Source organism: Bombus fervidus, chromosome 4 (assembly GCF_041682495.2).
Source record: "Bombus fervidus isolate BK054 chromosome 4, iyBomFerv1, whole genome shotgun sequence".
In the NCBI taxonomy this organism is placed as follows: domain Eukaryota; kingdom Metazoa; phylum Arthropoda; class Insecta; order Hymenoptera; family Apidae; genus Bombus; species Bombus fervidus.
Genome location: NC_091520.1, coordinates 16,979,723 through 16,992,252, shown reverse-complemented (window position 1 = coordinate 16,992,252; position 12,530 = coordinate 16,979,723). Strand labels below are relative to the sequence as shown.

At 39.2% G+C, this 12,530-nt stretch overlaps 2 protein-coding genes across 8 annotated transcripts; one reads left to right on the top strand and one right to left on the bottom strand.

The window, feature by feature from the left end:
- Nucleotides 1-155: 155 nt before the first annotated feature.
- On the bottom strand, nt 156-2,228 carry Def8 (differentially expressed in FDCP 8 homolog). 2 transcript variants are annotated; one of them, XM_072001809.1, is made up of 7 exons: nt 2,025-2,228; nt 1,653-1,944; nt 1,404-1,574; nt 1,209-1,262; nt 864-1,105; nt 556-791; nt 156-484 (listed from the first exon to the last, which is right to left on the bottom strand). In XM_072001809.1, exons 1-7 carry the CDS (start codon nt 2,226-2,228, stop codon nt 238-240), a joined length of 1,446 nt encoding a protein of 481 aa, XP_071857910.1. In that variant the 3' UTR covers nt 156-237. The 2 variants fall into 2 exon arrangements, with proteins under 2 accessions (XP_071857910.1, XP_071857911.1); XM_072001810.1 differs by lacking the exon at nt 1,209-1,262.
- Nucleotides 2,229-3,505: 1,277 nt separating this feature from the next.
- Nucleotides 3,506-12,362, top strand: LOC139986444 (uncharacterized). Of its 6 annotated transcripts, none has more exons than XM_072001786.1 (11): nt 3,516-4,874; nt 5,349-5,500; nt 6,209-6,275; nt 6,387-6,634; nt 6,737-7,049; nt 9,711-10,188; nt 10,484-10,786; nt 10,890-10,948; nt 11,381-11,550; nt 11,765-11,927; nt 12,034-12,362. In XM_072001786.1, exons 1-11 carry the CDS (start codon nt 4,776-4,778, stop codon nt 12,088-12,090), a joined length of 2,109 nt encoding a protein of 702 aa, XP_071857887.1. In that variant the 5' UTR covers nt 3,516-4,775; the 3' UTR covers nt 12,091-12,362. The 6 variants fall into 6 exon arrangements, 4 of the variants coding, with proteins under 4 accessions (XP_071857884.1, XP_071857885.1, XP_071857887.1 ...); XM_072001785.1 differs by having other exon boundaries at nt 11,378-11,550; XR_011799643.1 differs by lacking the exons at nt 10,890-10,948; nt 12,034-12,362 and having other exon boundaries at nt 3,514-4,874; nt 11,765-11,906.
- The last annotated feature ends 168 nt before the right edge of the window (nt 12,363-12,530 follow it).

Genomic DNA, 12,530 nt, shown 5'->3' with positions numbered 1-12,530 from the left:
ATAAAATAATTTTATTTGAATTGTTCCTTCTTACGCGAATTATAATTGGTAATCCACTTATGAAAAAACAACAGATTTACTTAAAAATATCTATCTTCTATTATTTAAAATAGATGCTGACATATCATATATATTATAGAATATATAGATACGAATTTTTAAAAATCAGTTTTATTTTATAAAAGAATTGCACAAAACATGATATATATACACAAATCACAATAAGCACGACTATATTTAGCGTGTTGTATCACTTAGCGATTCATTCGCGTTCAATCCATTTTCTGTAATATCATCTGTGTCCAGAGTTTGTTTATCTTGCAAAGCACGTCGCTTTTGAAGCCTTGCGCATCGTGAACAATAGTGATTTTGTTTCGACCAACATGCACGATGATGAACAGCCGAGCACTGACGGCAAGTGATAGAACTTGCATTCCATGGGTATATAATTTCATCATTACCACACAATTCGCATAAATGACCTCTGTACATTAGTATTTAGCGACTTAGTTATAAAATAACTTAGACAGAGTATCTACGATCATTGAAGTTTACCTTGCTTTGCATAATTCGCACTGTTCTGTGATGTGAGTGTGCATAGTATCATACACGGTACGAATTTCTTCTAAGAGTATTCCATTATTAAGATCAACGAGATCTTTAATCGAATAATTTCCCGAGTTTTCTATCATATGAGTGCGTATTCCAATTTTCCATGGTAATCCTTGTTTATTAGCTTCTGGACACAAAACTAAGTAACGTTTCATCATCTGCATTTCCTCCCGCATCCTCTGTTTATTATTTATTTTTAATTAATAAAACTCTTTGCTTTTCTAATGCAAAGTCATAATCATTTAATTTACCTTCACTACAGAGAGATCTGGAACTAAAGTAAATAATTTTGGATTTAATTCTTCAAGTAACAAAACAGAACGTTCTTCTAAAAGTGTTAAAAGCTGTGCAGCGGCACGGGAAACAAATCTTGGTTCCATGTCCCAATTTCTAATCACTCTAGCAGGAATTACCATTGCAGTGTTCCAATGACATCTTTGGCAATAATACAATCCACTATAGTCACAAAGACGGGGTTCAATCCATGCTGATTCTATATTTACAAATAACATATTTTAAAAGAAATATTAATACATAGAAAAAAAATGTTTTCATTTGTAATCTATATTTCCAAAAATTTCCTTTATGTATGTTACCTGTATTTTTAAATGGACTGCCAAAACAAGATAAAGATAGTCCTTTTGAGAAAGCTTGTAATAAAAATACGGTTTATCTACATCACAACAATGTAGAATATCTCTTGTACATAGAAAGTTACTCTTTTTTAAAGTGAGTTTATTTTAATCTAATAATATACCACTTATAATGTGTTTATTAATGAATATACTTACTAAATGTTATTCGAACTTTGCATTCAGCGCATCTGTATTTCTGACTTGATAAACCCTGTTCAGGACAAATATCTTTTGTGTAAGTATAACCACCTGCTTCACTAGCAATTACATGAACACATACTCTACATATATTATTTAGACATTTCCAATGGCAACAAAATTTGCAATCTATAACAATATAGTAAAGATTAAACATCATGGAAACATACATTTACAGATAATAAGTTATATTTTAACGAGTCTTACCGCTACACATATACCATGATTGGAGCATGGTCCAAATAGCTCCACTACAATGATCACAATATACAGGCCCAGAAGTAGTTATATAATATTTTTGTGGTACTAAATGATGTCCTAAAATGACTTCTGTTTCAAGTAAATTTTCTTCTGACGTCTCTCTTAATTCTTGTACTCTTAAGCGTAATTCAATTAATCGTCTAACAAGCCATTTTCGTTCAGCAGAACATTCTGCACTTTCTAAGACCATTTGCTTACATTTTTCTATCATATCTTTAAGATATTCTTCAGAAGTAGCCTAGAAGTGAAATATAATTAAATGAAACAAAGAATTATTACAATATCTGGTATATTATATTTATATAAATTATTTCATACCTTAGATAATGAAAGTACAGTTTCCACTGATTTTAAACTAAAAGGTATAGCAGCTTTACTGTCTGAACTATCATCTGCTTCTCCTGTCATATAATCAGATGACGAAGAAGGTGTTGATGGCACAGTATCAGAACTGTTAATTCTGGTTCTTGATTCATGATTAGAATCGTATGATTTATTTATATTATTTTTTATATCTACCATTTTCCATAGATACTGCAGTCAATTATAGGCTGGAAGTAGTATTCTTGTAGTTACTTTTGTTGACTTTTATTAACTACACCATTAAATAAGTATTTTAAATATCATATTTGCTTATAGTCAATAATAATATTCATTTATTTGTTTATTTGCGAATGACAGAAATTTTTAGATATTGGCATATCATAATTATTAAAAGATAGTAATTTATAAATATGTTATAACAAGTACCTACTTAAAAGCATAAAATGTTAAATGAAGCTATAAATTACATACCTAGCTTTCCTTAAAACTTGTAAGTGTAATACTGGTAATACTTACTTGATATATCGTTTCATGCAAATTTCTGAACACTTTAAATTATGTACACTTTAATATTTAACTAAATTTTTACTTCTATGATACAGCATTATTATGTTTTAACGTATATACATACTACTTTCATGTTGTATGTAGTATAAATGGTATTTACATATAGGCATAACAAATTTGCAAACTACTGACATCTGTCAGCGTAAACGTCATATATTCGCTATTTATTATGAGAGTGCGTATTATGCTTTTATCAACTTAAAAAATGATTAGCGAAAAAACGATTTTCGATCGTATAATCGTTTCTTCTGATGTAATCGTATTAATTGATCGTTAGTATATGAATGATAAAAAAAGAAGAGAATAAATTAAACATTATAACCGTAATACAGATTATACGTTGCGTTTTATAAATTTTTACAATATCATATCATATTTAATGAAGATCACTTATGTACAAAAAATGTAGGCATATAGATAAATGGAATAAATTATATATAAAAGATCAACGTTTAATTACATTTTCGTTTTTAAAGTTTGCCTTAGATTAATGTCCGCCATGTCATTTTATTTTTAATCGAAAGACAGGCTTTGAACGATTACAGTGAGCTTACGTCGATTAGAATAAAATCTACATTATAATATTTTTCATACTCCATATCTCTTTTTACTTTAATTTGTTAGTCAATTAAGTGTTTATATACTTACAGTACTCATACATTAAGTATGTATATCGTTTGTACATACTTACTTTAAGCCGCAAGTATTTGATGTAGATACGCATATAACGTATCACATAAAACATAAATATAAATTACATTATTGTCGTAGAATATAAAAATTTTGTAATTAACATAACGATTGATTTGTCTCTTAATTCTTATATTTAAAATTTGCACCGATGAGTTTCGCGCGTTTAATGCAAAGAACTGAATTCAGACATTTTCAATACGTTGATAGATGGCAGGAGTGCATTGCGATTTTTAAATCGATTCGCGGTTCTTTTGATCTCGGCGCGAAATTATGAAAAAAGGTTGTTCGGTCTCTTTGTCACAGAGAAGGATAGATATCGTTACTTTACGAAAGAGTAACAGCGAGAGCGAAAGAGTCCGTAGAACAAGGAAGAAATCGAGGCCCCGAATCTAAATAAATCGATCAGTAAATAGATCGAGCCTGCTTCCTACTGTTTTACGATTGGATAACAAGGGGAACAGGGGACGGGAGGTTGAGGAGAGAAGAGGCCGTGTATTTGTGGAGTTGAAGTCGGTAGCTACGATCGCCTTCTGGCAAACATTATCGTGACACCGTTTTGTGCGTGTTGAAGAGTTGGCCGGGTTCGTTCGATCGGTTCTTCCGCCGTATCGACCGGTCCGGTTGTTGGCCGCGCGCTTCCGATCCATGAATTCAGTGATATAGTAATTTTCCTTGGTGTGTATTTAGCGTGCATCGTGATACAACGATTCTTCAGCGATTACTCGCCCAACTTACTGGCAAGTAACCATGAATCATTCTGTAAATTCGCGCACTAACTAAACTATATTCGTTTCGGCCGGTGCGCGGCCACTTCCGTGTACATACTACGAATTCCTCTCGGTTGCCGCCGCGTTCCAAACGCTTTCCTTTTTATTTTTTCTTATTTTTTAATCGTCGAAAAGCAAATTTGGGAAAGCAGATTTAATTCGAATCGTCGTCGATATTCGAAAATCGATCGGGAATACTGTAGAATTACCACAAGTATTAAAAATATTAATCGTTCGTTTCCTGTCACTTTTTTATATCAGCGTTACGTAACGAGAATGAAATTAAGGAAAACTTTCGAACGCGAATTTTTTCTACCCTTGGTCCATATAAATTATTCTATGCCTTATTCAATGTGGTATCGTTTTCCTTAATTGGTAACTTTGAGAATGTCAATGTCAAAATTCTTATTAATTCACGTAAATTATACTTTCTTAAACTTACTGTTCGTGATGGGAAACTCTCTGCAGATTCTTCGAAATTTGAATGCGTATAATTTCAGGCAACCCGGACATCTAGTACGGTCCGTGAAACAACTCTATAAAATTCACTCTCATGCAATAATTAACTTTCACTTGTTTGCATTATAATCGATTAAATCGGCACGGAAATCCGTTTAGAGACTAATTTCCCCGAAGTTAACGACGTGCTAGTTCAAATACCGCAAACTGTTCCGGTTTAATGTTACTGCGAAAACGTGAATTTCAGATGTAGAACGACATGGCTATCAGCATAAAATTCACAAAATTTGACAACACACCATGGGGATTCCGATTGGCGGGTGGAAGCGATTTTCCACAACCGCTGACTGTGATCAGAGTAAGTACTTTATATTATATATCGGATATTATCTTTCTATTACTTGTAACGTATACAGACATATAGATAAGTAATAGCTTTTAGTTTAAATAGTTGATGAATAATTAATAAAAAACTGATACACGTGGAATTTACCTAGATTACTGCGCAATAAACGTTCGTATAACCGAATGCAGGAAAGTACAATAGGTTGCATGCTTGCAGGAGTATTTCATGATACCGATATTTTAGAAACATCGGTAAGGTAGAATAATTCTAAGGTAGAATTTAGAGAAATTCCTGCATTATCGACTCTGCGGTATTTCAAGTGAAAGTGCAACCGTAACCGTAAATATATGTACATACATATTGCATATTGAAACGCATTGATAATTATTCTCGAACTGTATGATTCTAACGAGTTTCAATCTTTACATATTTTTAGCAAAACATAAATTGAATAAAAATGGAAATCGATTTAGAAATATTTCTTAGGTGACAGAGGGAAGCTTGGCAGAATGTATGGGTTTAAAAGTGGGCGATGTGGTAGTGAGATTAAACGATCAACCCATCGGTAGCTTGACCCACGGTCAGGCACACGAAGAACTGATACGAGCAGGGAATAATTTTGTTCTGGGCGTACAGAGGTAAGTACATACCTAAAAGGGGTACACAGAAGAGAATCTATAGACTCCTCGAAGAGAGTAGTTCGATTTCTACCGAAAGTAGATCTACGAGCTAGCCATGAAAACAATTCGATATCAATGTCAACGACACGCTGTATCGTTACACTGAATTGACCCGCTTGGAGGGCAAGCTTAACTTGAACTACTTTTAACTGCAACTTTATTTCGAGTACCTCGTGATTCATGGCGAACATCCTTCGATGAACGCTACTGAAATTTACATTTCACGGCAATTTATTAGATGAATTATCGGTAATATTTTAAAAAAGATTGAAAAAGATGGTAAAAACATATCGATGTCCCTGTATATTTCGTACGCATTATTATAACGCGTCGCAGCAAGAATATCCCAACGTACGGGCAACGTGTGGTAACGAGAATTGCAACACTTATAAATAGGTGACCCAGAATGAAATCTGTTTATCATTGGTTGGCGATTTTATTGCTGGCATTTACACCGCACACATTTGTTCCACGATCCCTCATTACCCTTTCGCGCGTGAACCGGCTCGCATTAAGCTTCAAAAAGCAGTTAAATTCGTTCCCCGTTCCAATTCCACTCACCTAGAAGATCGCTGTTCGCGGAACAGTGTACAGACCACGCGTGACAGATCGATCGAAACATTTCAATTCGAAACGCTATTAATCAGGCACGACTGTGTTACACAGAGAAGAAGATTCGCTGAAGGCTGTGGAGGCGTTGTCCGAAGAGAACATCGTGCCCTATAAGATTCCGGTACGTATCTTAAGACAATGTCGATAAATTCGACGTTGCTTGACAATTTTCTTCCATTGAAAGTTCAAATTTTCTGCCTGTTCGATCGGTCTTCATAAACACGTTCGTTAGCTCGCAGATTTGCCACCTGTTTTCCCAGAGCAAATACTGAAACAGGAAACTGTGATCGAGCGGCACGAGGAAATAACGTGCGAAGCGAAGCCGACCGAAGAGGAGGTGAAGCCAGAAGTGGAACCACTGCCGGACAAGCCTAAGGACGCCAACAGCGAGATCGTACCGAATCAGAATCTTACGGACGACGAGATCGCGCAATTGATCCTCGAGGAAGAAGAACTTTTGACCGACAAAGGCGTTTTGGGGTATACGTTCGGTTATTTTACTCGTCCTCCTTCTTTTATCGTTAAAAACGGATAACGAAGAATTACGCTATCGGCAAGCTTCTAACAATGTACGTATTCCAGGGTGAACTTTAAGAAACTCAAGCCCCGCGTCACTGCTCTGAAACAATCGAAGGTGATCGAAGAACTTCAGAATATCGCCACAGCCGAACCACCTTTGGTGGAACAGTTGAGACGTACCTCGGTGTTTCTGCAAAAACCACAAAGACCGATACCTACACCACGTAAGAAACAGGAGGAACAAGAAGAGACAGAAGTCGAGTCGTACAAAGTGGTGATAAAGAAGCAGAAAAAGCGGAGCGTGACCGACCGACTGCTAGAGAAGGGTCTGCTGAAACCTGAGGACGCGAGTACTCCGGAACCACCTACTCCCGAGGTAAACACGGAAAATATCGAAATGGAGACGAAAATCGAGGGAAACGATTCGTCGATCGTTTTGTCCATACCGCTCGATGATAGTTTATGCTCGCAACAAACGCTCGAACCAATCGTCGCGCGTTCCACGGTGTCGTCCTCTCCATGTCTCGAACTTCCGATCGAGATTTGCCAGAGTCAGTCTTCCCTCGATATCGAACCTGAAACTTGTACGAACTTGGGATCGGATGTTACATCCCCGGTACAGTTATCGAAACGCAGAGAGAAGGTAACGTTAGCACGACGTGCGCCGAACAAGTGCAAGTTGAAGAGCTTCTGTACGAGAGGGCATTACTTCCGAAGGTGTTTGTTCGGGAAGAAAAGCCACGGTGACGTTAAGAGAGCGATTAAAGTAAAGCCTTCGTTCAGGCAACGGTTCCAGGAAAGCGACGCTGCGCGATCGAGCGGTCGCAGCATGGAGCAGCTTCGACAACTTCCACGTCGCTATAGCATCGAGAAATCTTCGAAATCCAGGATCAAAGGTCGTTACCTTGAGACGTACTTGAAACGAGAGGATAATTGGATGAGGCGAACGATCGACGGATTGTTCGAGAAGACCGATAGCTTTTCCTCCAGCAAATTATTCGATAGGCTGTTATCAAACAGAGGAATCTCGTTGAGAAAAACTCGTTACGCGGAGAAAATACTTGTTCGAAGCGGAAACTTTGTCGCGGTTCGCCTTCGTTCCGACATTCTCAAATATTTCAAACAAGGATATTCGACGGTTGTCGGAAATTCTATAAAACCCAGGTCACAAATTGCTAAACGTTTGTACTTTAAAGGTCATTACATTCGGCGCATTCTTTCGCACAATCTTGTCCGTTTGATTAACTATATCAAAGACGTAGCGTGTTCGAAGGATGTTGGCAGGAAAGACAGAAGGAGAAGCTCGACGATGATCAAAACGAAAGGTCGTTATTTAGAGACGTATCTGTTCGAAAACGTATTCTCGGATTTGCAGGATCTTCGCGATCGTTTCTCGGCACGCTCGACCGTTGTCTCGTCGAGGAAGAAATTTTTCGCCCGAACTCGTTACGTCGAACGTATCCTTAAAAACCACTTGGACGCTCTTGGTTTAATCGTAAACTACATTCGCTGCCAGGTTGTCCAAGGTATTTCCGATTCTTCCGTCGTTATTCCAGGCTGTTCGTCCTTGAACTCGCGCCAAACCGACGCGCCTGTGTCGTCCATGAAAGAAGACGACGTTCTCTCCAATTTGATCCGTTCCTCCAAAGACTTTATCTCGGCCGAGGTTTTTCACCGTGGCAGTAGACGACTCTCAAGATCATCCAGAGGTAGCATATCTGCCGGCTCTTCCAACATCTTCGATACTTTCGGAAGCTATCTCTTTAATTGGCTTCCTACGAAGTTGACCAGAGAATCGGCCGATCGAACGATTAACGATAAAAAGATGATCCAGAATAACGATCGTGACGGTCGTAGGCTATCTTTCGTGCCGACTATTCTTTACGAGGGTCTAACGAATCGTATAGACGTGGATTTCACTAGATTAGTGGCATATGCGTTTATCCCTTGTACCTCGATCATTTTGCTGTACATGTACAAGTAATATTCGTATCGAGTAAACGGTCTAATCAACGTCTATTTAGATAAGGTGATTCGAGACGGTACCATTAATGATTACGATTATGTTTAGATTTAAAACAACATCACTTGTTCTAGGACATCTCTAACAGACGCTAGATCATCATGGACCATCTGTAAACGTATAAAAAAAAAATGAAAAAGTGTTCGTCGTTCGTAAAAGTGTGTGTTGTATCTTCTGTCCAATGTAACCGTAACCTTTCTCTCGTAACTAGAGATAGCCAATTATACTTGTTTCCAGGGCCGTGCAACAACCGGACAAGGAAAATTTATCCATCAACTAAAAAGAAAAAAAAAAAAAAAACACATAAACTAAACTTGTCTTTTGTGGGAAAAGTTGTGAAAGTAGTTTGTCTGTTAAACGTTACACATTTTATTTAACCAACTGACGAAAGAGACGTAGCATACGTTTAAGGTAACGCAAGGTAAAATGCACGGTCCTGCAAGTATATGTAACGTAGTATGTACTTAAAGAAGTTCAGTGATCGCGCTCGCACGTCGATCCATTGATATCTAGTCTAACGAGTGTACAGAAATCTCGCGTTATCATGCACGCGCAGATCGATGCATGTAATATCTACGTATAATTACCTCAATGTCAATGTACTCACGATGGATTGTCGAGAGAAAAGTACATTCGAAATAAAATGCGTATATCTGGATGCACCCAATGCTAAAATTCTCGATAATAATTCCCTTAATATCAAAATGAAGCAATTAGGACGCTGCGTTTCGCCCGGGATCACGATTCTCCCACAAATCCCATTCTGTTTTCCAGAAACGATGACGAACGGATCGGAGGTGCATACGTAACAGGAGATTGAACGACGCGATTGAAAAAACCGATTCGCTTGTCAAGCGATAACAGGTAAATTAGCGTAACAACGCGACGCAGGTGGTAAAAACGTTCCGTATGCACTTCGATCCCGTGTCTTTGCACGACAGACCGGCCGAACGTTCACCGTTCAGCGTCCACGAGCCCTGTATACTCTGTACATAGTTTGTTGTCTGAATTCAGGCGACACCGTCGGCCACTCCAGAGCCAAGCGGCTGTAGATCGGATCAAGAACGCGAGCTCGAGTCGCGTCCCGAATCGAAAGCCGAATCGAAAGCCGAATCGAAGCCGGAGGAAAGCGAAACCGAGCAGCAACCGGAAGAAACGATACCGTGCAACGAGGGGAACGACGAGGTTGCAAGCGTTCACGAGGAGGAAACGCAGCAGGAGCGAACGACACAGGGATCTATTCTGAGCGAGATCGAGAAAGAGATGGCGAACGTGGCAGCGAAGGTCGATAAAGAGAAGATCAAGGAGCTTGTCAGTACGGAGATTAACCTGGAGAAACAGCTGGAGAACGTTCAACGACAGTTACTGGCGTTGAAGCAGCTACCGAGCGAGATCGAGAATCACCTGAGAATCGTGTCGGAGCAACTGCAGAAGATCATGGAGCTGAGCGGTGTACAAAACGGCGCCACTGACAACGACGAGGGACGGCGAGGTATGCTCGCTCTCTAAGATTACATTTTCGAGCGAATAAGCCTCGATCGGTATCTCGTGCCAGCCTACGCACACGCATATTTTCAAATTTTACGCGTTCGCGACTTTTGAAGCGCTGCCAAGCGTCAACTACGTCCGGCCTAACCGATGTTTCGTTGCGAAACCAACCAGACTGCCTTCGATTCGATTTGCCAGCCATTCGCGTTCCTTCCTCGCATAACTCGAAACTCTTTCGGCATAGTTATCGCTCTGGAATTGTACGATGCAACGATGGACTCGTTTATTTGATTTTTCAGAGGCGCAAGAAGATACAGAGGAGGCGAAAGAATCGGAAGAACGGCACGAGGAACACGAGGAACTGGAGGAAACGGAGGAACACGATGTGACGGAGTACACCGAAGATATTTCGTACTCGGCCTATTCCGATGAGCATGTGCAAATCGTTCGAGCCAGCGAGGAAGACGACGAAGAGACCGAGACGCAGGAACTGGAAGGAACTCTGTCCGTAAAGAGCGAAGAAGGAAGCAGAGTGAAGAAATTTGTCGTTTCGTACGAGACGAAGGTTTTGAAATCGCCGAGCCCTGCACCTTCTTCTCATGGTAAATATTTGATAAGCTCGTCGTCGCATCGATCGATAAAACGATCTTTACGAATTATTATCGTGAAAGAAAGATAACGGAAACAAGGCGATGTGTATTATAGGCAGTTTCGAACCAGATCCAAATCTATCGGCAAAAGATCAAGTTATTCAGGAGTTGCAGGTATTCTAGAGAATGATACGGAATGTAAATTGAATGTGTAGTAACTGTTGTTCTTACACTGTGTCATCTAGCATATTCCAGCATCCTGTACTTTATCTTAATCGCTGTCGTTCTTCGACAAATATCACAAAGAATGCATCTCTCTTTTTTGAGTTATCCCAGAAAAAGAAAAAGAAAAAAAAGAGAAAAAAGAACACGAACCTAAAAATTTAATAACGTAACGTGAGAAACACTAATTTGTTTCCCTAATTGTATCCTTATACTTCGTGAAGATGAAGTTATCTGTGCCACGTACATTCCATTGAACGTCCGAACGGGAAGCACGCGGATTCCTTCGTAACCCCGTGTCAAAAGCATTCCTGGATCGTGAAGAAACGATTAATTTAAATAGCTGTGGATGGTGGAATGATGTTTTTCATACGTTTGCAGCAGAGAGTAAAGCAACGAGGGAGAAAACGTTCGCAAGATCTCTGGCCCCAGGCTAAGCAGGTCGAACTTACGCGCGGCCGCAGATGGAGGTGTCCGAATGATTTCTTCAATGACGAAATGATTGCCGAGGTTTTATCTTCCCAGGCGGAAGTGATTCGAGGCAGAGCTCTAGGGTAAGCTTAACTTTTTATCAATTTCATGCGAATTTGCATTCCTACAATAATGATTTAATAACGCAATGCGGTTGCTTCGTGCATTTACACGCGTACGTTTGAAAGTATGTGGTTTCGTTTCACCGAGAGTTACAGCAAGAAGAACGACGATGCAGGTTACGTGATTAATTATCTTGGTGGAACTATTAGTAATCTTTGTGATTTATGATCGCAGAGTGAACTTCAAAAAGTACGAGAAAACGAATCTACCGAACTACGATCACTTAATGAACTCGAGCGTCTATAAGATGATTCATAAGATGGAGCGAGAACCGAAACGAGGAATTCCAGCTAGACCTGCCAAAGTAAACGCCGCGGAAGACATAATCGAGAGGGTCGTACGTATCCGATAAGATCTAAAGAATTTTTCCGGCCGTTATAGAAATAAAAGAAAAATATTCGAGGGCCGATCTCAAAGCGGTGCTGCGTGTCTTTTCATTCCAGAAGTCTCCAGCATTGAGCATCGCGGATGACAGGAGCACTCGAAGCGTCAGTCACTGAACCCACGAGACATCGACGATGAAAGAATAGAATTCTTTCTTGCGCCATGAAGATATCGAATAAATAGCGATCGGACGCAACTAACCGACGTACGGCCCAACGATACTTAAGAAACGACGAAGGAAAAAGAGGAAAAAGATACGAATACGTGCGCTGCGATCGAAAGTATCAAATATAAAAACATAAGGCTAATTATTAAGTACGTGTGCGTGTCGTATATACATGTTATACGGATTGAGCGTTAATAAAAGGATTGATTCTTTTTCGTAAAACGTCATTTCAACGAATACCATCCTTTCGTCTATCTTTCTTCCGCGAGTATCGGTACTTTACTATCTCGACGTGTAAAGTAGGTTGTCGAAACGCGATAATCAGCCTCGTCATAAAAAATTCACGGAATCGCGCAAGAAGACGTCACAGTCGGAGGCAAAGTTTCTCAT

Excerpts from the sequence above, each read along its gene's own strand:
- LOC139986444 (XM_072001783.1), top strand. The coding sequence starts at position 4,776 with ATGGCTATCAGCATAAAATTCACAAAATTTGACAACACACCATGGGGA. Across the intron at positions 5,501-6,208 it reads TTTGTTCTGGGCGTACAGAG|AGAAGAAGATTCGCTGAAGG; the intron begins GTAAGTACATAC and ends TGTGTTACACAG. Across the intron at positions 6,635-6,736 it reads ACCGACAAAGGCGTTTTGGG|GGTGAACTTTAAGAAACTCA; the intron begins GTATACGTTCGG and ends TACGTATTCCAG.
- Def8 (XM_072001809.1), bottom strand. The coding sequence starts at position 2,228 with ATGGTAGATATAAAAAATAATATAAATAAATCATACGATTCTAATCAT. Across the intron at positions 1,263-1,403 it reads CAAAGTTCGAATAACATTTA|CTTTCTCAAAAGGACTATCT; the intron begins GTAAGTATATTC and ends TTTTATTACAAG. Across the intron at positions 485-555 it reads TGCGAATTATGCAAAGCAAG|AGGTCATTTATGCGAATTGT; the intron begins GTAAACTTCAAT and ends ACTAATGTACAG.